This window comes from Chenopodium album, chromosome 22 (assembly GCF_948465745.1).
Source record: "Chenopodium album chromosome 22, dcCheAlbu1.1, whole genome shotgun sequence".
In the NCBI taxonomy this organism is placed as follows: domain Eukaryota; kingdom Viridiplantae; phylum Streptophyta; class Magnoliopsida; order Caryophyllales; family Amaranthaceae; genus Chenopodium; species Chenopodium album.
In genome coordinates, this window is record NC_137855.1 from 4,526,598 (window position 1) to 4,550,278 (window position 23,681).

The window sequence follows — 23,681 nt, forward strand, 5'->3', positions numbered from 1 at the left end:
CTAAGCTTACAAATCTAATATATAGTGAGTCCTTCATATTATTCGAAAAAATTTAGAACGAACAAAAAACAAATAAACCCTACGCAAGATCAAAATGCCTTAATGAGTTTGTTTTGCGAGTTTAGCTTAGAGACACAATCAACATAAATAGTCTTGAATATAGAATATTTTATTTGTCGTAGATATGTATTGTATGATTATCGGGAAAATTACGTGAAATAAATTGAGACGACACATACATTAGCCTATCGTTAATAAGGTAATGATATTGGAATATTGTTCTAATGGTGGCATAAGTTTGCAAGCAAGTGTACTGTGTATGTACGAGATGTGCATGGAAATATGCATGTTTAATGCACGTACTTACCGTCGCATGAAGCTCATGCAATAATGCTCTAGTTCCACACTCACACACGCATGTTGCTTGATTTGTTTTGAATAAAAAATTGGGAGGTGAATACATCCAAAATTTATTAACATAAAAACAATAAATTCAAACTCTGTATACAATTATATAAATAGTATCATAGGATAATAAATTACATGTAAATTATGGCTAGCATCTCTAAGCTAACATGTTAAGCTAAGAAAAGTGGAAATGATTGAGATGATTAGCACAAAATATAGATTGTAATCTTATCTATATTATTGATTTGTCACCTTAAATAATAGTGCATACTTGAAATTAGTCACTACATACTCCCAAAAAGTGATAATAACAATGATCAATTAGTGATACATAGATCAATTTTTAATTAGTGGTTGTAAAACATTATTTGAAGATAGAGTGTTGAATTGATCTGAATGCATAATATATCACGAAACTATACATTATATTATGGAGTATTTTATTAGGTTAAATAATATGGTGGTTGTCGATATCAATGAATGAATTTATACTTTTATGATTTGATTCTACGCAAAGCAAACTTTTTGTATAACGGTAGCACCACATATTTTGAATCAGATATTAATTTATGTGATATAAGTTGGTCCGAGAAATTTAAAGGAACAAAAATATAAAAAATAAAATAAGAAAATAAAAAGGGCTAAAAAACACTAGTCGTATAAGATATGATCACATGGCTTAAGTTGGAAAGTTCCTTTAAATTTCCATGACAAGACGAAGCAACATCTATCTTTGTTGGGGGTTCATTGCACAAAATAACAGATGAGGAGATTTTGATTTGCTGCTCTGGTCCTCATCTTTATGTGCTACACCTGCACACTTCATCAACGTACCTCCAAATCTCTTACTTGGCTTATGTGGTACCACGTGGAAACTTCTTTTTCTTCTTCGTTTTGTGGGCTCCACGCGTTTAGGTTTTTCAGAGGACCTGTTTTGTCTTTTACATTACTATTTATTTACAGTTAATACATAATATTCCGTATATATATAGTGTTTTAATTAATTAATAATCAGAATATAACCGCTTAAAATATGTTTTGCATTTATAAATATTACAAATTCTTAAATGGATCTGGTTCACACTAATTTATTGTGGACCACTAACATTAGAGAAACTATGGTTGTTTTATTAATACAAAAAAAAAGTCACTATAATAAAATAAAGGTCACTATGTTGAAAATAAAAGTCATTTTGGTAATATATAGGCTATAAGAGGTTAATTTTTTTAATAAAATATTAATAATAAAGGTCACTATGTTAAATAAGGGTCATAACGTCGTACTTCAAGTTCACAATTGTATTAAACATTATGCAACTTTTAATAAAGGTTACTTTGTTAAAAATAAAGTTACTATGTTAAAAATAAAGGTCACTATGTTCAATATAGTGTCAGTTGCGTATGTATAAACCTCGGGTCCACAATAATATTATTGTGAACCAGGTCCACGCAAGTATTTCTGTATAAATATATCAGTCAAATTAGACGCTTAACTACTGGGTAGAGACTAGAGAGTATTATCTTAGACTAAATATTCTCATTAAGCCAAAAAAAAAAAAAAAAAAAAAAAAAAAAAAAACCCTTGTGCATATAGTCATTTGAAATTCTTCAATTGTTGTTTCATATTTTGACCTCTTCACTACTTAGATACTATAATTTGACAATATTTGAAGATATACACTTTAGAAAAAGATAATTTTATGAAATTTATTGTCTCAATGTTTGTTTCCATTATTTTTTATTTTTTTATTTATTTTTTTTGTTGTGTGTGTGTAATTACCTATGTTATGCATTTTATACCCCTCAGCGTAGCTCCTCCATAATATAAAAATAATATTGTAAAAACAACCTAGAGTTGAAAGGGTTCACCATGTAAGCTTGCCCGAGCTCCTTATGTCATGCTCAAACTGTCAAACATATCACGCCCATTTTATATCATATATGTAAGAATCAGGGCATGATTTTCATTTATTTTCATTTGTCTTATTATATTTGAACTTATTTTAGTTGTAAACTCGTAATTTAATGTTGAGTTAACGTTTATCATATTATGTTTTTTCTAAACTTATTTTGTTGTAACTTAACTGAACTTGTTATTAGACGTGAAATATATATAAGTTAATATAAGGCCAGGTGAGTAGAACAGATCCTTAAATCTTATTTTTGTCATCTCGCAAGAATATTTGAAACCATCAACCTTTTAAATGTAATCTCTTAAAACACCAAAACATAAATGTAATCTATTAAAATAAAACTAAACTTTTATTCTGAAATTGTAGAGTTAGCAAAAACTTTATTGTAAAGCTCATATGTAATAGTAATTATTTACTACTAACATTATTTATCTATAGTTTTCATTTGTGGGTCGATGGGTCCTATATCTATGACATCTATCCTAGATAATAAAGGAAGTGATTTGGTGTCTGCAAATTATTGAAAACAAAATTATGCTTTGTTTATCTTTATCTTCTTTTTCTTTGTATGAATTGATCCGAAATTGATAAAAATATATCAGCCATGATTCCAACAGTTTGTAAATTAAGGCACGGCATTACTTTTGTCACCTACTCTATTCACATATCCTTTCCTAACTATTTGACCTAATATAATCCAAATCTTTAATTTGCCTTTTCTTAAAATTATATATCCAAATTATTCTACAATAAAAAAAAGAAGTAATTTAATTTAGGAGCTAAAGTTCCATATTTCCATTGCTTATTTAAAGTTATGATTTGGCTCCATATTTTACATTTTACATACTTGGCTTGGCTACTTAAGGATCAAAGATTCGAAGACATTATTGCCTAGATTGTACATGCAAAAATTACCAAACTATTCGGAGCTTTAATCTAAAATATATTGTTACATATTTAATTTTTTCCATTCATCAAAGTTATATATATTTTCGATGTAATTAAATTTATGTTTCTATTATGTACTTGTGTTGTTATAATTAAGAATATAACTTCGGTGAACTTGAAGTATAATATTAGCCCTAATTAACTTATCGAATAAATTGATCAATACTTCTAGCTAATTAAATTAGGTCATTGACCATGTCTAGTAATTAAATATTTTTGCTATTATTGGACCATTAATAGGTTTAACAAAGTAGGGATATGGGCTTGAAAACAAAGTATGTGTAGATAGATTAATCAATAATGTAGTAAGGACCATGTAACCAATGATGGAGACTAACTATGAATTGATAGTCTCAGTCTCTTGGAGGAGTTATTGCTGGAACTTTGGAAGTGATGTTTCATGTTTGGGCCATATCCTTAGCAAATTTTGCTCCAATTCCAACCAAGATTTATTTTGACACTTCAGAAAGGGTCTCAATCATAACCATTGGTTTTATTAGTGTATTGTTGGCGGTTTTGAATCCACTGCATTGTTTATCACTCATATAAGTCTAGTCTCGATCAAATTTGAATAAAATAAGTTCAAATCTTATCAAAAATAAGTTTAAATCTATCAATTGCTATCTAGAACACTACTTTGCTAGTAACCTGTGATATGATATGATTTATAGTATTCTTATATTTTAAGATGGGGAGAAAATGAATTCTTTTCATTTATGAACAACGCTAATTATTGTATGGTTTGGTACTTTGGTACAGTTTAGACTGCACTCTAAACAGCCCTAATTATTGTAACAAGAATTATCTTTTTCCTTAAATTGCATGTTGATTGCACTATAACAAATAATTTTGTTCTTTGTTTTTTGCATTAAAAGTTCTTCTGAATATAAGATTGGCAGAGTTCTTTATGAACCAACCATAATTAACTTGTTAAAAATCCTATCCAAAATCATAAAGTGAAATCAACTTTACTTTTCCTACTTAATTTTATAAAGTACGTAATTAAAGCTTGATTAACAAGTGAAAGACCTTCTAATCATTGTTAATCCTATAGTTATCATAGTCTTGTACCTACAATCAAGGGAAGATTAGAACTTTGCTACCCATTATAAACTAAGTCTCTGACTTTTTAATAATTCTTTGAAATCAATCTATTCAAATGATATAAAGTGACCCAAAATATATTTTTTAAAACAAAAATGACACGACAATCTCACGCTCTCACTCCAAATTCTATTATTACAGATCCAATCTATAATAATAAACAAATATTTATTGGTTTTTTTTTTGTAAAAAGATGAACATTATTTATTTATTTTATCCATTAGCACAATCTATATCAACTAACCCCACAAAAGCCATGGCCACTATACAAATTCATGAACCTTTAATTAAATAGTGAGGGAAGAAAAAGAAATACAGTGTGGAAGAAGGATGATTATAATTATTATTATTATTATTAGGAAAATGTTATACATATCCCTTAGAGCTACATATAAGTATTAAATACGCACTAGAAAATTGTATAAAGTTAGAAAATCATAAAAATATAAACACTAATTACACTAATATACGAGTGTTTCTATCATGAATTCCTATTTTAATACCATTTTCAAGATGTGTTATATGCAAATTTAAAATCAGGAGAAACATTAATTATTTAACAATTTGCAAAAGTTGTAATTGTTCCTTTTATCCCATAGGGTGCAAATGCGGAGACACAAGCTAAAACTTTTGTCAAATCTACATGATTCTAATATAATAATTGTCAAATCTACATGATTAACAATTTCAAATAATAAGATACATTATTTTAATCACAATTACTATTTGATTCAAGAAAGACTATAACACGCACGTAAAAGATGAATTTCAATTTATGCATCTAAGTACTATTGTTCTCATAACTATTATTGCAACAACTAACTAAAGACAACCATTACAAATAAATAATAAAGAGTATTATAAACTAGCAACCATTTTTGAAAATTAATTAAAATTTATTTCAAAGCTAAACTTATTGATTGTGTTTACTCCCTTTGTTCCTATCATATCAATCTATTGCACATTTCAAATATGAAAAATGTTATAACTTGATAAAAGTATAAATTTTAAAAATATAGCAATTGGAACACTTTAACATATAAACATTAGTCAACCATAGCAGTAAAATTTTAAACCGTATTTTTACGATTTAAGACCTGTTCACATTTACTTAATTTCAGTTCAGTTCAATTCAGTCCAGCTCCAATCAGTTCAGTTCAGTTCAACTCCTAATTTCGCTCTCTCATAACTGCTTACAATTTGAAAAAAAGAATCCTGTTTAATTCACTAATTTGGATGAAGATGTGGAGCTTTTGTATTTGAAAAATGTTTCAGGAGAAATCTCGGAAGTAGATGGAAATTTATACAGTAATCCTTGATCACAATTTCCGGTATGAATACTACGCCCAACACGAAAATTGTGATTGATAGTAAAACACCGATTCTTCGGTTGAGACTTTATTCTCTCTTCATAGAGTTCCCGAGATATTTTCTTACGAAGTTTTGTTATAGCATCTATAACTGCTTCGGGTTTAGGTGGGCAGCCTGGCAAATAGACATCCACGGGAATTAGTTTATCGATTCCTCGAACAGTACTATAAGAATCGGTACTGAACATCCCCCTGTAATTGTACACGCCCCCATAGCAATAACATATTTTGGTTCAGGCATTTGCTCATATAATCTCACTAAAGAAGGTGCCATTTTCATTGTTACGGTACCGGCTGTTAAAATTAGGTTAGTTCAGTTCACTTCAGCTCCAATCAGTTCAGTTCAGTATATGTGAACAGGCCCTTAGTTTGAGTTAAACTCCAAATCATGTTTAACCGGACTGGGTATACCCCTAACACGACAAAATCATACGGAAAAGGAGGGAGTACATCTTAATGCAAAAATGTACCGCCAAAGTGAACAAAAGGTACACAATACAAGCAATAAAAGAGTAGGTAAAAAACGGTAATTGGAGCTAAAAAAAACAAGCAATAAAAATGGTCAAAAACTGAAATGATCTTAAGCATTTGCATATTAGCACAGTATCCTGTTCTTGTTGCCTCCTCTGCTTTTTCTCCCCTTTTCTTGGCCCCGCTTATACAGCAACTCTGCTTGCCTTACGCCGTCTTCTACTACTACCCACCTGGATCTTCTCTCTATTTCTCTCTCTAAATTCTCTCTCTAACCCTCTAAATTATAAGTTTAGCACTTACTAGATTAGTGTGATTGGCTTGAAATCTGAGAAGAATTTGATAAAATTCTGATTTCCCAGAAATTTTGTGCCCTTCATTTTTGATTTTTTATGATTGGTTTTTTTGGGGTTTGAGTTTTGAGTACAATTTCAGCTAATTTTAGACCTTTTTAGTATCTGGGTATTCTTCCTTTTGCTGCCAATTTTTTATATAATAACAAGGTTGGTGTTTGTTTTGTGTTTTTGCTATAATTATTGTTTAATTTTGGATAATTCTGATGTGGGTTTTTCTGGGTATTATATTTTAATCAAGATTGTATCATAAAGATTGAATTTTTTAACCTATAATCAGTTCTAATTAGTGGGATTATTATAGTATATGATATGGTGATACTGTGATTAAACAATTAGTTTGACTAGTACCTTTAAATTATTCTAATTGTGTGTATCTTTGTGATTAGGACATCAGTTAAATAAGATCTCATTTGGGCTATTTTTATTTTAATTATTTAGAGGGTTTCCTTCTAATTTTATACTACTGTATATGCCACTCATTCCTGTAAACTTTGAGCATGAATTTCCATTGAAAGTGTTAAGCTCAATGAATTGTGAAAACTTTGTCTTTCCGCTGGATGCACTTTAATTTGGTTTTATTGATAGAAATTGAGATTTGAATGAAGCTGATTTCGGGTTCGGAACTTGGTTGCAGGACTTGGCTTTGCTAGAAGAGAAATTTATGTTGTGAAAGATACAATTTTGATCTTTAATATGCCTTTAACTGAGCTTGTTAGGATGTTCAAAGGGAAAGTGGATGTCACCAATGAAGTTGCCTCTACTTCTATTGATCCTTCTTCTAGGTATGCTTGATTTGGTGGATAAAAATTGTATTAGTAGGCTAATATTTATACTTTATAGGTTAGGTTTTATTTTGGTCATTTGAATATACCCTTATTTTCCCTTATTGTGTACTTATATTGGTGTATTTTTTGGGGGAATTGGATGCAGACCTGAAACTGATTGTGTTGAGCTAGTTTGGGAAAATGGCCAACTTATGATGCAAGGTAATAAAGCTAGAAAAAGTACTAATTCAAACAATTTTCAAACCTTTGGACTCAAGTCTCAAGATGGTAGGAGTGGTACTAATTACTCGAAAATGGTCAAGTTTGGCACAATGGATTCTGTAATGGGTGATTTTCCAATGTCTGTACCTTCTTGTGAAATGGGTTTGGATCAAGATGTTGACTTGGTACCTTGGTTGAATTATCCCATGGAAGAATCTTTGCATAATGACTATACTTCTGACTTCTTGAATGAGTTATCAGGAGTTACAATTAACGATCTCCCCACGGAGAATCATTTAGCATACCGCGAAAGGAAAATTAGTTTTCATGGTGATGGCCATGATAATTCTGCAAGCTTGAAGCATAACAACACATCTAAGGATTTTTCAAGTAATGAGAAGGATAATAGAGGTGGAAGTATTGAGGTACCGCAATTTATGTTTCCCTTCCAGCAAAGTGTCCCCAGATCAGGAATTTCTGATATTACTGGTAGCAATGCAGGCAACACCCACCATGTTGGTTCACGAGACTCCGTTGCTAATCCATCTTCACTAAGTGCTTTTACCAGCTTGAGGTTGCAGAAGCTGGATGCAGGACAGCCTAGTACTACTAGTTCAGGCTTTACAAATTTTCCCTGCTTTTCGCGGCCTGCTGCTCTTTCTAGAGCTAATCAGGTGACTGTAAACCCCTCAAAGAGATTAGAGAATGGAAATAAAAGGTGCACCTTGAGTAGTAGTAATCCTGCTAACTCTACACTGGTTAATTTGGATAGTGGTTATTCCCAAAAGGAACTAGTATCTCACAATCAATCCATTATGGCACCAACAAACGACAATTCGATTGCTTTACCCCCAAAGCCGCCTACTGAAGAGCTGCTTTCTGCTAATCAACCTATGTGTAGAGAAGACATAGCTAAAAATCAGGCGTCACAAAATCAAGTGTGTGATTCACCAATGAGCAAAGTGGGTACCAGTGGTGATAAAATCATGGAGCCAGTAGTTGCAACATCTTCTGTATGTTCAGCCAATAGTGCAGAAAGAACTTCAAATGAGCCTGCACGTAATTCGAAAAGGAAATCTCGTGAAACAGAATCAGAAGATCCTAGTGAAGTAAGATTTCTTCTTACTCCTGATGAATAATCTCTGCTTGTTGTCGTTCTATTTTCCAATTCTCATGATAAGCTGGAAATTGTCTAACTTGCAGGATATTGAAGAGGAATCAGTGGGTGGGAAAAAACCTGCACATGGTCGCGGTGGGTCAAAGAGAAGCCGGGCTGCAGAAGTGCATAATCTATCTGAAAGGGTGAGCTCATAGTTTGCATATTAGTATCTGTAGTGGTGAGACTGGTGACAGTTGCTTTCAGAAACTAATGTGTACCTTTTGAAACGTTACTAACAGAGACGAAGGGATAGAATTAATGAGAAGATGCGCGCATTACAAGAGCTCATACCCAACTGCAATAAGGTAATTCTTATGATATTTTCGATGCCTATGGTTGGATATACCATCTGTGTTTTAATTAAATTTTTTGGGTGTTAAGACTAGATATGTAATTGGTGCTCACTTTTCTATCATATATGACTCTTCTAACTATTCCTTTCCAAAAACTAGGCGGACAAAGCTTCGATGCTTGATGAGGCTATAGAATATTTGAAGACTCTCCAACTTCAGGTACAGGTGAGCTATTAGGTTGCTGTGGCAGCTTGTTTGGTATAATTGACAATTTAATTGTATGGTAATGAAGTTTTATATGTAATATTGTAATGAAAATTGGATGTTCAAGGTATTGATTCATAATTTGCAAGCATTTGCTTTTCTTCATCCATTGTCATTACCATCCAGAGATGTGGATATTAGTGATGATGAAATTGAATGAAAAGAGAAATGTCTGCCTAGATAGATGTATCTTGTTGAACATTGACATGGAAGACTTCATTACCATTCCCTTGATTTACTACTTTGTACCCATTATGCCTTCGGAAACTGGACAATCCGTTGGCTTACATCAATTACTGGATGCTGCAGGTATTGTCAATGGGTGCTGGGATGTATATGCAGCCTATGATGCTACCACCAGGAATGCCGCCGATCCATGGAGCACATATGCCACATTTCTCTCCCATGGGGGCCATGGGGCTTGGAATGGGCATGGGAATGGGCATGGGAATGGGCTATGGGATGAACATGCTAAACATGAATAACAGCACAAAGATGGTACCTTTCCAAGGCCCACATTACCCTGTCCCTGGAACCGGTCCTATGTTCCAGGGAATGCCGGGTTCTAATCTTCAGGCATTTCCGCACCTTGGTCAAGGATTACCAATGTCCATGCAGCAAACTCCTGCAGTTTCCGTTCCAATGGGAAGTCTTTCGAAGATGGCCATAGGATTGAATGCCTCAGGTGTTGCTGGGTCATCAAATGCAACACATCTAGCACCATCTAGTAGTAAAAAGGATGCTAACCCACAAGTAATTTCGAGCATGGATAGTAACAACGTTAACAGCTCCATGAATCAGGCAACAAATCAGGTATTTGCATTTTGTCCCTTAGTCCCTACATTGGATGTTTTAGTATTGTGAAATTATTGGTCTTCAATAATTGATATCATCACTAGATATTATCATAATTCATATATTTTAAATGAGTAGGACTTTTCTGGTTCCTGTGAAAAAATACATCAGGGGTCAATTATTGAACAACATTAGGACTGTAAGACTGTAGTATAATGACGCTAGCCTATTTTTTAGTACTCCCTCCATTCAAATTTTACGTTTTTGTCGTTTACGAAGATGGTCAAGTTTGAAGAGAGGTAAGTTATTGCATTGGTTTTCAAAGTGATATGTTACAAGGAGTTATGTAATGCATTGTTGTCTTAAACTGGCCAATAATAATGCATTGAGAAAAGTTAGTTAAGTGTTGCATTTCTAAAACAAACCTTCACCATAACTGTGTGTATTCAAATTTCAGACATCAAAAGAGGGTGTTTAGGAGTCTGCTTTGTGCCATAATCAAGGTCAAGATGTTAATGTCTCAGAAACTGCTGAAGCTGCCTACAGAAACGACACTACGCATAGCTGACACGCCTGACAGAAACTTGTTGCCTGCCTGTGAATGAAATAGTGGCAAACTGCAACATGTCATCTTCATAAAATGTACAAAAGTATTGACAAGTAACCTGTTTCTAAGTGTATATATTCTCAGATAGATGTTTGATTGAAGGTGCTCCAAACGGTAAGAGAATTTCCCGGCTGCTATCAAGTGCCAACCCATGACCCCTGTTTATGGGAAGTATAGTATGCTTGAGAGTGGCATGTCCGACGAAAATGCAGAGTTTTTGCCCTCTACAAACACTAAGGTTAGGTCTTTTGTAGATCTGTACATCTTATGAAGATGACATTGTATTTTGATATCCTAGTGCTGATCTCCTAGAGGTGTATATGTGGTTTAAATGTATATTTCCAGTGCAAAAGCCTCTTTTTCGAGGAAATACTCGTATATGATATAGTATTGTCATGCATCTCAAATAATTCAAGGGAGCTGTGTCCCCTTATCATCTACATTACACAAAACATCCTAGTATGAGGAAATACTTCTGTAAAAGTACACCAAATATGGTGATTGATGATTTCATCATGTAATACTGTATGAAATAGTTAGATTAATATTTATTTATGTTACAGCATATGAAAATAAAAGAAATTATTGGCTTTTCCTCTCTGTCTTTAGTTTGTATCCAAAGGTTCGAAAACCACATAAGAAAACATTTTCTTCTCAGGTATACTTACATTTAATTTAGCTGCTCGTTATAGAGTAAACTAATGCACTTTGATTTATTTCAGGTTTGTAAGGAATCATGAAGGATAATGATGTAGACGGAATTTCATCTCTACTGTAAAATATCGCATCTAAAACCTTACCAACTAGGCAACTAGACAACAAATTGTTTGTAGTTATGCAAATTGATTAGCTATTAAAACATATAAGTCAAGATTACTTTTTGGGATTAGATGTAAAAAATGCACGCAACGTTTGAAAAACCCAAGGTAGATCCAGACCAAGTATTGCTGGTGAAGATTGGAACTGACACATATGCATGATCTATGTCTGGGTATAATTGATTCGGCAACTCCAACTATTCTTAAAGTAGTCAATTCATGGAAGGTAAGCTTTAATGAGAAATCATGAATATGGAGTAGAACTAGTCATAGTTGTACTTATTTTACTAGCTGCTCATGATTAATATGGAGTAGAAGTAGAAACCTAATTCTCCCTTCGTCGACTTTTGTTTGCCCAAATGTGGTTGTCACTTTTCTAATCTTTGGCTAGGTGGAATCGGCAATGGAGAAAATTGGTAGAACCAAATGCAATGATTTTGAGAGTAAAATGGTTCGCCATAAACATTTGTCGTATGGGACAAACAAAAAAGGACGGAAGGAGTAGTTCTTCTAAAGTCATTTGAAATTAAGTTCCTGAAATAATGAAACAACCTGTTTATTCAGACCCCTAAAAGACCTACATAAATCTGATAAAAAGAAAAGCTTTAGATGATTTGATGTCAGTACAGAAGAATATGTTTAAATCTACAAAACAAGCATACAGAATCTTTAACATCTATTACAGCTGCATATTCAGAAAAGAAAATAAGCTCATGGTTAGTCTAGTCCTCAACAGAAAGCTGAAATTTCAATTCTGCACCACCAATTTGTAAACCATCCCGCTCCTCAATCTAAAGAAAATAAGGATGTAGTCCTATACGTAAAAAGTCACTGGGAACAGCGATAATTTTGACAAAAACGAGAAGACATAGCCTGGGTCATATCCCCAATCAACAAGAACAAAAATCAGATTATCAACGAACTTGGGAGCAGCTCAAGCAATTTTAGTATAAGTTGCAAATAGAACAATTAGTAATACCAGATTGATGCAAGCTATCCTCTTGAGAATTTATGCTTGAAATGCTATTGGTGTTTTAAGCAGCTTCCCAGGAAATGGCACTTCTAACACACGAATCAGATTGTTGTTTCTGGACAAGTTTTATCTTCAATAGATATCATTCTATTAGATAAAAACATGATATATGTCCACATATTCAATGTATTTCAGAGTCGTTCTAACAGCAGAAGACCAAGGAACATGCCAAATACCATGACATGGGAGCGAAGCAAGATCAAATGTTTTTAAATCCATATTCGCTAAAGGAACAATGCACAAGCAAAAATGAAGACCCAACAAACTTCAATAGTCTCATTCGAATCATCTCTTCCACATTCCCTTTGATACCTCTTTTAGGTGCAGTGAGCTCCAACAGATAGCAACAACCTACTACTAAAGTTGCAAGTCGGTGTCACACTTGGTTATTACTGACACCATCTTCCACCCTTTCTACAGGCACGCCCACATCTCCATCTATCATAAGTTTATTTCCTTATGCCTCGTTGATCTGGCAACTGAGCTCCCTATCTACTTCTGGTGTCTCCAATTTAGAGATAGAAACAGGCTCTCCATTGACAAAACCATTGTTTTCAAGAGCTTCCCCTACAGAATGATCTGTATTATCCAATATGCTATTGGGAACATTAGTGTCGTCTGCATTTTGCTCCATGACAGCTTCAGATCCCTTAGCCTCAGAAGCAAGAGAAATGCTTTGTGTATCCGCAATTGATGCCACATCACCATCTGTGTGCATGTCATTTTGCAAACTAGCTAGATTGACTGTTTCAGAAGCTTCACCATCCCCCTGAGGTCTTACATCATCAGAGGAATCCACTTCCATGGTGCTTGCAGGTTCCGGAGTTTCAGAGCTCAGTAGTGAAGCCTGATTAGCTGCATTCTCAGCCAACTCTTCTAAGTGTTTCTTAGCTTTTATTTCTTCCGCTTTTCTGTACTGATCCATGAGCTGCCGTATACTCTCCAGTTCAGCAACACGATCTCCATATCGTTTCTGTAAATTTTTCTCTACCTCTTTCTGCTTCTGGACTTCTTCCCAAAGGCCCTTGATTCTAAATGAAGCTGCCATATTTTCCTGTCTCTGCAAAGCTAGGAAGCAATCCAATTCAGTTCCAGCAGTATTCATCTGTTTGAATGTGAGCTCGATCTGTGTCTTCAGTTTATCAGCCCGCATCTGAAATACATGAACTATCACAGCTTAGCATCATCATAATTAGATATTATCAAATACAGCATCAACATGTGCTCTGTATAACAAAATAACTTATAAAAACACAAAGATGAGCAAAGGTTGGATGTGGTCTTGACCTAACCTAAGCCACATAGTCAGAATAAACCAGTAAGGTAATGACTAATATGGTGAACACCACTTCCTTTTTTTTTTTTTTGGTTAAAAAAGCATTAAGATATAGAACCTTGAAGGGCATGTAACCTCAAATGCAAAACCAATTATAGGATAAATCTAATTCTACAAACACAAAATAGCTAGAAAAGCATGCCAGAGAATTGCATATTCAAATCTTCTCATGGCCATCACATCCACAGTACTCCAAAAAATTTTCTGGACAGATCCACATTAACCCTTCACATCAAACTACACACATAAAAGTAGTTGCTTCACAAAGAAAGTAAACACGCCTTTTATCTTAATCTCCCTGATCCATAATACTTGACTTACATAGTACGGCTATATACAATATTATTCTCGAGAGGATTCAAAGGAATTGAATTACCCTGTAATTTGTCTCTTTGGTTACAGTGTGAAAGCACCTTGTCCTCTACAGTAATCTTTTACTTGATTGATTAATATTAGTACTTTTTTATAATCTAAAAAAAGAAATCTATGTATAATCTTTAGATGCGTAACATTTTTTAAATTATTTTATTGGTTATCAGAAACAAAACCATTTCAATAATACCTCAAAATTGGTAATATGAAAAACTTTGCTATCATCAAAGTTGTTAGACATAGTAACTTAAAAAGGAACATGGTGACATTTCACTAGACAAGTTCTACTAATAAGACAGGTCTGAGCTATGGCTTAGACAGCCAGAAAGTTGATATTCACTATAAGTAGATAGAGTAGAGTGTAAGAAGTCAATGGCTCAATGACGCTGTGTTTCAATCTATATATGATGCCATGTAAATTAAAGAATGGAGTTGCTTAACACATGCTGTCCTTGTTGGCTTATGCAGAGCAACCCCAACCCCCCTACTTAGCACAAAAAAATTACAATAAAACTGAAACAGTTTGTGAATACAGAAATATCAACTAAATAGAAGTTTAACATAACAACCAACCTTGTAACCATGAGTAAGAACATCAATCTTTTTCTCAAGCCGTTGTGCCTTTTTATTGTCATCATCCATCTTCCTCTTAACATTTTCGAATTCATTTTGTAAGGCAGCAAGCTTCTCTACAGTTCCAGCCACACTGGAAAGACCATAAGCATTACGAGTGGGGAAATACATCAAATCATTTAAGCAAGTCTTGTGTGCCTCAACAAAATCATCTAAGGTCTCTTCCTGATGTCCCATAGCTACACATAGATACTGCGCCTCTTCCTCAATGAATGAACCAGCCTGACATAAAGAATACAAAATGAAAGATTATGAATTATACATACTTGATATTACTCGCAGCATTGAACATCAGCAGATGAGGAAACTCGCGCATTTCAGTAGCGTTAGATTTATGTGCAAAACATGCCCTTAATAGTTTAGCAAGTTTACACAGTTTCCAAGTAGGGCATCACATTAGAGTAAAGATTGGATCCATTCGTGCAGCATCTAGAATTTCAAGTTATTGCATTGTGCTTATCCAATTAGCCTGATTGAATATTAGACCTACCACCTACAATCAATTTCAAAATATTGACATTCTCTTCCTGAGTGATACTAGTCTTTCTGATAGCCATTAATCAGTGAGTACACTCATACAGTAGTCACTAAATAGAATAACGAAACAACACAATGAAGAGCTCAAATTGTTATCAACAAAACAAAACAAAAAGGGAGCATATGATTCTCTCAAAATTGTAAGCCACAGACACACATTTTGCTCGCCATGGCCCTTAAAGTCCTGAACAAGTAACATCATCCTTTCACCTTGCAGAAAAAGGGTCATCCAACAACCAGGTATTCGAGGCAGAAAGATGAGAGTGCAGTTGACTGCAGACTCAGGTTAGTGAAAGGACTTAGGAAAGCAGCACAGCTCAAGGTCCATTGAAGAAAAACTTAGAACTCATTTGCCTACCTCTGTCCTAAAATTAACAGTATGCACCTTGTTGGCAAGGTCTGAGGAGGTCAAGGTTTACACAACCTTTCAAGTTTTAAACAGTCATACCCTACCCCATCCCACAATCATAAAAAGGTAGATATTCCCTCGTACAAAAAATGATAGTGCAGTTGACTGCAGACTCAGGTTAGTGAAAGGACTTAGGAAAGCAACACAGCTCAAGGTCCATTGAAGAAAAACTTCAACTCATTTGCCTCCCTCTGTCCTAAAATTAACAAAATGCACCTTGTTGGCAGGGTCTGAGGAGGTCAAGGTTTACACAACCTTTCAGGTTCTAAACAGTCATACCCTACCCCATCACACAATCATAAAAAGGTAGATATTCACTCGTACAAAAAATGATATACTGCACATTATTAAATATTAAGAATAATGTCATTTAATAGCCAAGAGAACAGATGACATGAGCTAAAAGGACAAAAGTGATCAAACCTGGGAGAGGGTTGCCTCATTGTCGGTAAAAGCCCTAGTGTACCATTCCATTACCAGTCAAGTAAGTAGATGGCTCAAAATTTAAGGACGAGGGAATTCAAATCTAAACCCTAGATTTGGGAGTGATAAACTGTGTATATATCTCCTTTTTCAAATAAAAAATGATTGTTCCTGGGCCTATATAAAAGAAACAATATTTTATCAATTTTAATTTAGAGTGCCTCAATTTAATGAGGTGTGCCTAAGGAAATCCCTATTGCCTTAGTGAGCCCTCAGTTTTTTATACATATCCCAAATCATGTACCAGCTTAGGCTTTCAGCAGTCAGCACAGGATTCTAAATAGATCCGCTATAGGGTTTGATATAGAGGTTACTAAATCATTTGTTCCAAAAAAAAGTAGCCTCAAGCTCGAAATGTTGCATTGATGGGCTGATTAGTGACATAGATGTTTGTGGGACAAGTAAAATTCTTCAAAAGACTAATATTTCCGGGACAAAATATAAAAGCAGCTGACTGGTAGGAAAAAAAAGAAAAGAAAAGAAAAAAGAAAGAAGAAAAAAAAAGCTTCATCAAAGCTTGTTGTGGTGGCCAAGTAGTTAATGTTATCCTTAAAGATAAAAGTAGAGAACAGTGCTTCTTATAAATAGTTTCTCAACATCAATAATGAGAATCATCATCTGATTTCCATGTTGCCAATTCAGGTTCTTGAATTTTAAATTAAAACCATTGCAGATTTAGACAATGTAAAAGGAAATGAACAAGAAAACTGGTACATGAATAGAAATTTACCTCTTTCAGCTCATCTAATTCAAAATCCTCAATGACAGGTACTGTATTAGCACTTCGCTTAGCTGCTTTCTTCTGCTCTTTCTCACTAAGTGGATACTTGGCATTATCATGCTCTAGCAAACTCAGCAACTCTTTTCTTACCATTTCATCTGCCTGCTCAATGTCAGTAGGAGGGACAAACGAGCTCTTGTCTTCACCAGCTCTGATCAATGAATTCTTAATGAGTTCAACAGAGGCAGAAGGAGGTCGAGGAAGCTCCCTTTGCAGCACCTTCGACCTCTTTCTGAGTAATTCTTGCTGCCTTGCTTCTTCTGCAGCCTTCTCACGGGCTAACCTATCAGACATATCTTCTTCAATCTTCTCCTCTGGATCCTCAGAATCCTCGGGCTCTGGACGAACAACTACTTCATACTCATTTTTGGGCTCTGGTAGACCACTTAGACCCATACGCAGGTTCCTTTTCAGTTCAGCTTGTCTCCGAAGTTCAAGTTTTGCACTATCATGCATATCCATTTCTTCATTAATACGAAGTTCATCCCTGATAGGAGTTCCTTTGGGGGTCATGCTGAAAGAATTTCCATCCCTAGAGGGAGTCATGCCAATTCTCGGAGTAAGACTTGATCCTCCAGGAGTTGCTGAAGGAGTAAGCATTGGATTAGGAGTTTGAACATCCCTTTTCTTTGGAGTGACACCAGAAAAATCTGAAGGATGCAAATCTGGGTTGTTTCCTCCAAGCAATGGTGTTTGAGACTCCCTCAGTCTTGCCAGATTTTCAGCTTCCATCATGATAGCATCACCCTTCCCAGCAGGGGTTCTCTGGGGAGTACGCATGGGTGTCATCCCCTGTCGAGGTGTCTGGGAATAATTTGCAAGAAGAGCATGGGTTGCACCACTCCCATCCGCAAGTTCCTGATTTCCAGCCAAAAGATCACTAGCATAACCCATTCGTGCAATTTCTTCCAACTCCTGGTCAGAAATCTGTGGAGGAGGAAGCATCAGTTTTGACCTTTTTCTAACTGTCTCTGGATCATTAAGTTTGTTGGCTTGCATTATTGCTCCTGGAGCGTCTTGCCTCTCAGCAATCTTATTCTTTGCAATGTCTTGTTTCCTTAATCGTGCTTCCCTATCCACCCTTCTCTCTCCTTCAAGTTCATCAATTGTTGTGGGAAATTTAGGTTGCTCTACAGGTCTATCTTCTTCAACAACATCATAAAACCCTGGTGGAGGCCTTTTCTCAAAGGGGATCTCGGCATTATAATCTATACCTTTTCTTTTCCTCTTCCTTTGCCTGACATCTATACCAGCTGCCTTGAGTTCTCTTCTTTTCTGCAAAGAAGCAAGCCTCCTTGCCTCTTCAAGCTGCTTCTCTCTAGCTTTCCTTTTAGCCTTTTTACCCCTTGTATTGGCTAACCGAGCTCTTGCTTCAGAGAGCATTTCTTTCTCATCTTCATCCATATCAACGGGATCTGGTCGTGCTGGTTTAGACTCTGGATTGGGATCAATTTCTCCAGGACGTAATTTACGTGGGTCATCTCCAGGTTCATAATTATCATCCTTAGTACAGGCTGCATCAAGAAGTTTCTCATAACGCTCAAGACATTGAGATGGAGTACGACCAACAATAGGTGCTATAGTTCTCCACTGAGTTGGCATAAGCTTTGCAAGATGAAGTAGCTTTTCATCCTCTTCTCTAGTCCACTCTGTCTACAAGTTTCAGGAAGACTCAGAATCAGTATCACTCCTAAGACTTGTTCAAGTTAATTCAAAAGAAGGGGAGAACGTAAAAAAACAAGTAAAATCTTCATTAAACCTTTCCCAATGTACTTGCTAGTTGCTACCAAGAATAACAGAGTAATACCACATTCAATTTAACAAACAAACTGAAAAAGGCAAACCAGATTGGGGGAGTAAATATAGTAATAACGAAAAGGCTATCAGAACGTTTACCAATGTCAAGCGCCTCCTACAACACCCCAGCTTATGAACTACAACACCCCCAGCTTATGAACTACACAAAATGTGATTACATATTATTTGGAACATCGCAACAACTAACGTGTAACGATATCCCATAACCACAACAACTTTTCTAGGTATACAGCATAGATTTTAGAACATCCATCACTCCTATAAAATGATTTCCCGTCCCCCTCATTCTCTTTCTCTCTCTCTCGATCGAGTCTCTCCACCCTCCAATTAGATCAAATTTCCTTCTATTTAATCACCATCTAACTTCTGCCAGTGTGAATTTGTGATTAGCATAAACTAGAGTATCAGCATCTAGTAAATGCAACCTTCGCCGACCACGTTACAAAATGCATATAGCTCCGGAATCCGAGATCAAAATTAGATAAGTAAGCTCATAATTACACACATGATTAATAGCAAGAACTAAAGCTCAATCCTTCAACCTAATGAAGAACCACATTCCAATCACCATCAACCTACCACTAATTTAACTTCAGAAAGCATAAAAAATCACAAAAACAACCTTAAATTATACAAAATCAAACCCAATTAACTCAATAAAAGTGATGGAAAATTCATTGGTAACACTGAAAAATCAAACAAAAATGAGGAGAAAGAAAGTAAAGAAGATGAATACCTTCTTAATAGAAGGGTCAAGCCACTCATACCAACGAGCTTTACACTGTTTAGCAGATTTACGAACAAGGAGAGAAGAAATTCGAGCCCATTGATTCTTCCCATATTTCATAACAGCAGCTTTAAGAATTTCATCTTCGGTGTTCTTCCAAACACCTCCTTTGATCATAATCCTCATTTTGAATCTCTTTTATCAATCGAACCAAAATCAAAATTGTTTTTTTAAGGGTTTTTTGTGTTTGGATTCAGGAAGTCGAATTGAAGAAAAACGAGAAATTGGATGATTTCTGAATTGGGGTTTTCTGGGGTTTGAAGGGTATTGATGATTGAAAATTAGGGTTTATGAGCTTGGAAATTGACGGCAATGGCGGGTTCAGAGGAGAAGGAAAGGTGAAAGGGATTAGGGAAGAAGAGGAGAGAGAAAAGAATGGTGATTTTTGTTAGTTTTCGTTGGCTTTTCTCTTCCTTCAGATCCGAAACCCGAATTCATTTACCACTTTACAAATATGGATCAATCTTACATTTGAATAAAACTTCACCCGTATCGGACAAAGATGAGCATAAGCACGACATGAATATGACCTGACTCGACACTGTATAAGAGGTTTGTCGGTAGATTATGAGTAGTGCTTAGACATCAATTGCATGTTTACCAATTTGGCACAGCATGAATATGACCCGACTCGGCATGAATTTGGCACGAGCTTGGCATGATCACTCCAGCGTGAGCCTAGCATGGGACGTGGGCTTGATCATCTCGACTGGTGCCAAGCTCTACACTATTTTGTGGACATGGGTAGCAGCAACGGAAAAAAAAAATTGAAACTTGTGTTTAGGCTTAATTTTGAAGTCTGGTCAAGGTTGACCTTTCGACCATAACAATTAACAACTCACAAATTTGACCCTGTTGTGGTTGTATGGCCATGTGATCAACTCTAATATCAAGCTTAATTGTGGCCCAAATATGGTTATTTGGACCTAGTAGCTTGAAAATATGTTGATTTAATTGCATGTTTACCAATTTTCACTCGATTTGCATTTAAGTCTATCAAGATGCTAAACTTGGAATTTCTCCCTGAGTGACCCAATCCCAACCCCCTTGTGCATGGTAGGTAAATAGAGGGATCCTATAGGCCGAAATCACTCACAGACCAACCCGACTCGAGTTAGTAACTAAACCTTTTGGGAGTGAGTGGAGGGTAAGGGAATCCCAACCCCAACGTCCCCCATTAATGTGTTGTGATAGGCACGTTGAATTATCTTTTGGTTAATATAATGCTCATTTGAATAAAACCCCATAACCATAATGGGTATGTACCCCATCGAATCAATCCCTTCAAACAATTCCTTAGGATAATATTATTCAAATGATTTTCACACGAGCTAATTGTAGATTGATTTAAACCAAGGAAGAATGCATCATATATAGTATTCCCTAACAAAGAAAACACAACTCATCCCAAGTAAAGCTAACTAAGCTTATACAGGTGGTATCAGATAGTAACAAGTCTTTGAAGAGCTCAAATCATGGAATATGAATATATGATATGTCATTAAGTCCTAGAGTTATGTGTGTAGCGCCATCCAAAACCGCGGCAATAGCTGACCAAGCAACTGCACTTGTACAAGCTGGTGTGCCTGTCATTAGCTTGTCTACTGGAGAGCCTGACTTCAACACTCCTTCAATCATTGCTCAGGTCTAACTATTACTCCTTTCACATCGCGTGCATTTAGATTTATACTTGTGGTATAATTTATTAAAGTTTTATTGTACAGGCTGGTGTTAGAGCAATAGAGGAAAATTCACAAGATATACACCAATTGCTGGTACAGTCAAGCTTCGTACAGCAATCTGTCACAAGCTGAAAGGTAATACAGTAAACGAACATTCTTGTTTTATGTTTATGACTGATAACTATGCCTTAAGGTTAAGCTTTATATTTGATTTCTTGTCGTAGAGGAGAATGGAATCTCTTACAATTTCGACGAAATTCTGGTAAGTAAAGGAGCCAAGCAATCCATCTTTCAAGCAGTGTTTGCAGTTTGTTCTCCAGGAGATGAGGTACAATAGTTAAAATCCATGCTGCAGTTTAAAGGTCACGAATAATTCAGGCTGCTTTCGATGTCTTGAGTAACTTTTTTTTGGTGTAACATGTTATCAAGTTGTTGATTGTATATTCAGGTGATAATTCCTGCTCCTTATTGGGTGAGTTACCCTGAAATAGCAAGACTAGCTGGTGCAACTCCTCTTATTCTCCAAACAAATATGTCTCAAAACTTTCTGTTAGACCCAAAACAGCTTGAGGCAATGCTCAGTGAGAAGTCGAGGTTGTTGATTGTATGCTCGCCTTCCAACCCAACAGGATCAGTTTATCCTAGGCAGCTCCTACTTGAAATAGCTGAAATTGTAGCAAGGCACCCCCGCCTTCTGGTAATTCCACCCTATATGTCATTTTAATGCAGGTAGTATCTGATATGCTGAGTTCTGATTGTTCTGTGGCGGTGTTTAATTCAGGTACTATCAGATGAAATATACGAGCACATAATTTATGCACCAGCAAAGCATACTAGTTTTGCAGCACTACCAGACATGAAGAACAGGACCTTGACAATTAATGGGTTTTCCAAGGTAGCTTACATACAAATTCTGCATAATACAAACTTCTAACCAATGAAGTCCAATGTTTCATCAGCTTAAGCTCCCCTAATGAAAATATTGGTGGCTTAATAACATGTTTACTTCCGGAAATTAAGATTGTATTAAACGTAATATCCATACTTTCATTGACACTCAATTTTAATACCTTAGGCCTTCGCCATGACTGGTTGGAGACTTGGATATCTTGCTGGTCCTAAGCACTTTGTCGCTGCTTGTGGAAAATCCAGAGTCAGGTAAATGTGTAGTCCACTATTGAAAAACTGTCTGACAAGATTATAACAGCAGTAAAAATGAGCACTGAGCTAGTTATCCTGGTATCTAACAAATTTTCGGCTGCTGTTTTAGTCCACTTCATCTGCTAGCAGCATATCACAGGCAGCAGCAGTTGCTGCTTTAAGAATGGGTAAAGCTGGGGGCAAGGAAGTAGCAAACATGGTCAGTGCTTTCAAGGACAGGCTCGATTTCTTGGTTAATAAATTGAAGGATTTACAAGGTGTTAAGACATCAGATCCTCAGGTAATATCAAACAGTATGTATGTATGTAGTGTTAATCCTATGATCTCGCTCTTTGAAACACCTCTGACTCAGTTGTTGCTTTCTTGCAGGGAGCTTTCTACCTCTTCATTGATTTTAGCTCATACTATGGTTCAGAAGCTGAAGGATTTGGCACGATAGATAGTTCGGAATCTCTCTGTCGTTATTTTCTCAAGAAAGCTCAAGTAATTATGCTGCACTAGCTTCTGCTTATAAGTTGATCACAAACAGGCTGTAAATTCAATAACTAATACCACTCCCTCTGATGTAATTCCTGTCTCAGGTGGCGTTAATCCCGGGAGATGCATTCGGGGATGATAAGTGCATAAGAATTTCCTATGCAGCATCTCTTTCCACCCTTCAAGAGGCCATGCAGAGGATTGAGAAAGAGCTTGTCCAACTCAAGCCACCAGTTAAACACTAAGCAAATATGTTGTAATTTTTGCCAACAGTCTGATCTGAGCTTATGCTCAAGTATGCTAATTTGTACTTTTCAGTTTTGGTTCCTTTCGTACTAAAAAACTATGTTAGGGTGCCTTAAATGATCTTCGAGAAATAAAACATCAACACCAATACCATTTGTTGTATATGTTGTTGATTAACTAAAAGTTTTGATAATCAGTATTCTATCTATCCGAAATTAGTTGTCACGTTAAACATGACATGATTTTACATACACTCTTTACAATATATATGCAAAAAAAAAAAGACCTTATTATTACCTACTTAATAATTCATTACTTTATGCGTCCCAAAATAATAGGTCACATTTGACTCTAATGGTCAAAACATACTGACTTTCACAGTAAACTGTTTTTTATGGTAAATAATTCATTCATTTCTACAGCAGCTTCATTCA

At 35.4% G+C, this 23,681-nt stretch overlaps 2 protein-coding genes and 1 pseudogene across 4 annotated transcripts; 2 read left to right on the top strand and 1 right to left on the bottom strand.

The window, feature by feature from the left end:
• The first annotated feature begins 6,287 nt into the window (after window positions 1-6,287).
• Window positions 6,288-11,268, top strand: LOC145604728 (transcription factor PIF3-like). Of its 2 annotated transcripts, none has more exons than XM_081660655.1 (8): window positions 6,288-6,717; window positions 7,205-7,352; window positions 7,501-8,665; window positions 8,760-8,858; window positions 8,955-9,020; window positions 9,168-9,233; window positions 9,582-10,085; window positions 10,525-11,268. In XM_081660655.1, the coding sequence occupies exons 2-8, from the start codon at window positions 7,264-7,266 to the stop codon at window positions 10,543-10,545; spliced, it is 2,010 nt and encodes a 669-aa protein (XP_081516781.1). In that variant the 5' UTR covers window positions 6,288-6,717; window positions 7,205-7,263; the 3' UTR covers window positions 10,546-11,268. The 2 variants fall into 2 exon arrangements, with proteins under 2 accessions (XP_081516781.1, XP_081516782.1); XM_081660656.1 differs by having other exon boundaries at window positions 9,168-9,227.
• A 779-nt stretch (window positions 11,269-12,047) lies between these two features.
• Window positions 12,048-20,047, bottom strand: LOC145604959 (cell division cycle 5-like protein). Its single transcript, XM_081660953.1, has 4 exons — window positions 19,631-20,047; window positions 17,026-18,729; window positions 14,807-15,088; window positions 12,048-13,678 (listed from the first exon to the last, which is right to left on the bottom strand). Exons 1-4 carry the CDS (start codon window positions 19,805-19,807, stop codon window positions 12,983-12,985), a joined length of 2,859 nt encoding a protein of 952 aa, XP_081517079.1. The 5' UTR covers window positions 19,808-20,047; the 3' UTR covers window positions 12,048-12,982.
• A 1,129-nt stretch (window positions 20,048-21,176) lies between these two features.
• LOC145606263 (bifunctional aspartate aminotransferase and glutamate/aspartate-prephenate aminotransferase-like) lies at window positions 21,177-23,318 on the top strand (annotated as a pseudogene). The gene is made up of 9 exons (XR_014105232.1): window positions 21,177-21,326; window positions 21,406-21,498; window positions 21,588-21,691; window positions 21,812-22,060; window positions 22,145-22,258; window positions 22,439-22,516; window positions 22,634-22,804; window positions 22,894-23,007; window positions 23,106-23,318. The product of XR_014105232.1 is annotated as a bifunctional aspartate aminotransferase and glutamate/aspartate-prephenate aminotransferase-like (transcript).
• Window positions 23,319-23,681: the final 363 nt, after the last annotated feature.

Coding starts and splice junctions, on each gene's coding strand:
- LOC145604728 (XM_081660655.1), top strand. CDS start 7,264: ATGCCTTTAACTGAGCTTGTTAGGATGTTCAAAGGGAAAGTGGATGTC. Junction 7,353..7,500: donor TCTATTGATCCTTCTTCTAG/GTATGCTTGATT, acceptor AATTGGATGCAG/ACCTGAAACTGATTGTGTTG. Junction 9,234..9,581: donor CTCTCCAACTTCAGGTACAG/GTGAGCTATTAG, acceptor TGGATGCTGCAG/GTATTGTCAATGGGTGCTGG.
- LOC145604959 (XM_081660953.1), bottom strand. CDS start 19,807: ATGAGGATTATGATCAAAGGAGGTGTTTGGAAGAACACCGAAGATGAA. Junction 18,730..19,630: donor TTGACCCTTCTATTAAGAAG/GTATTCATCTTC, acceptor TGAAACTTGTAG/ACAGAGTGGACTAGAGAAGA. Junction 15,089..17,025: donor AATTAGATGAGCTGAAAGAG/GTAAATTTCTAT, acceptor TCTTTATGTCAG/GCTGGTTCATTCATTGAGGA.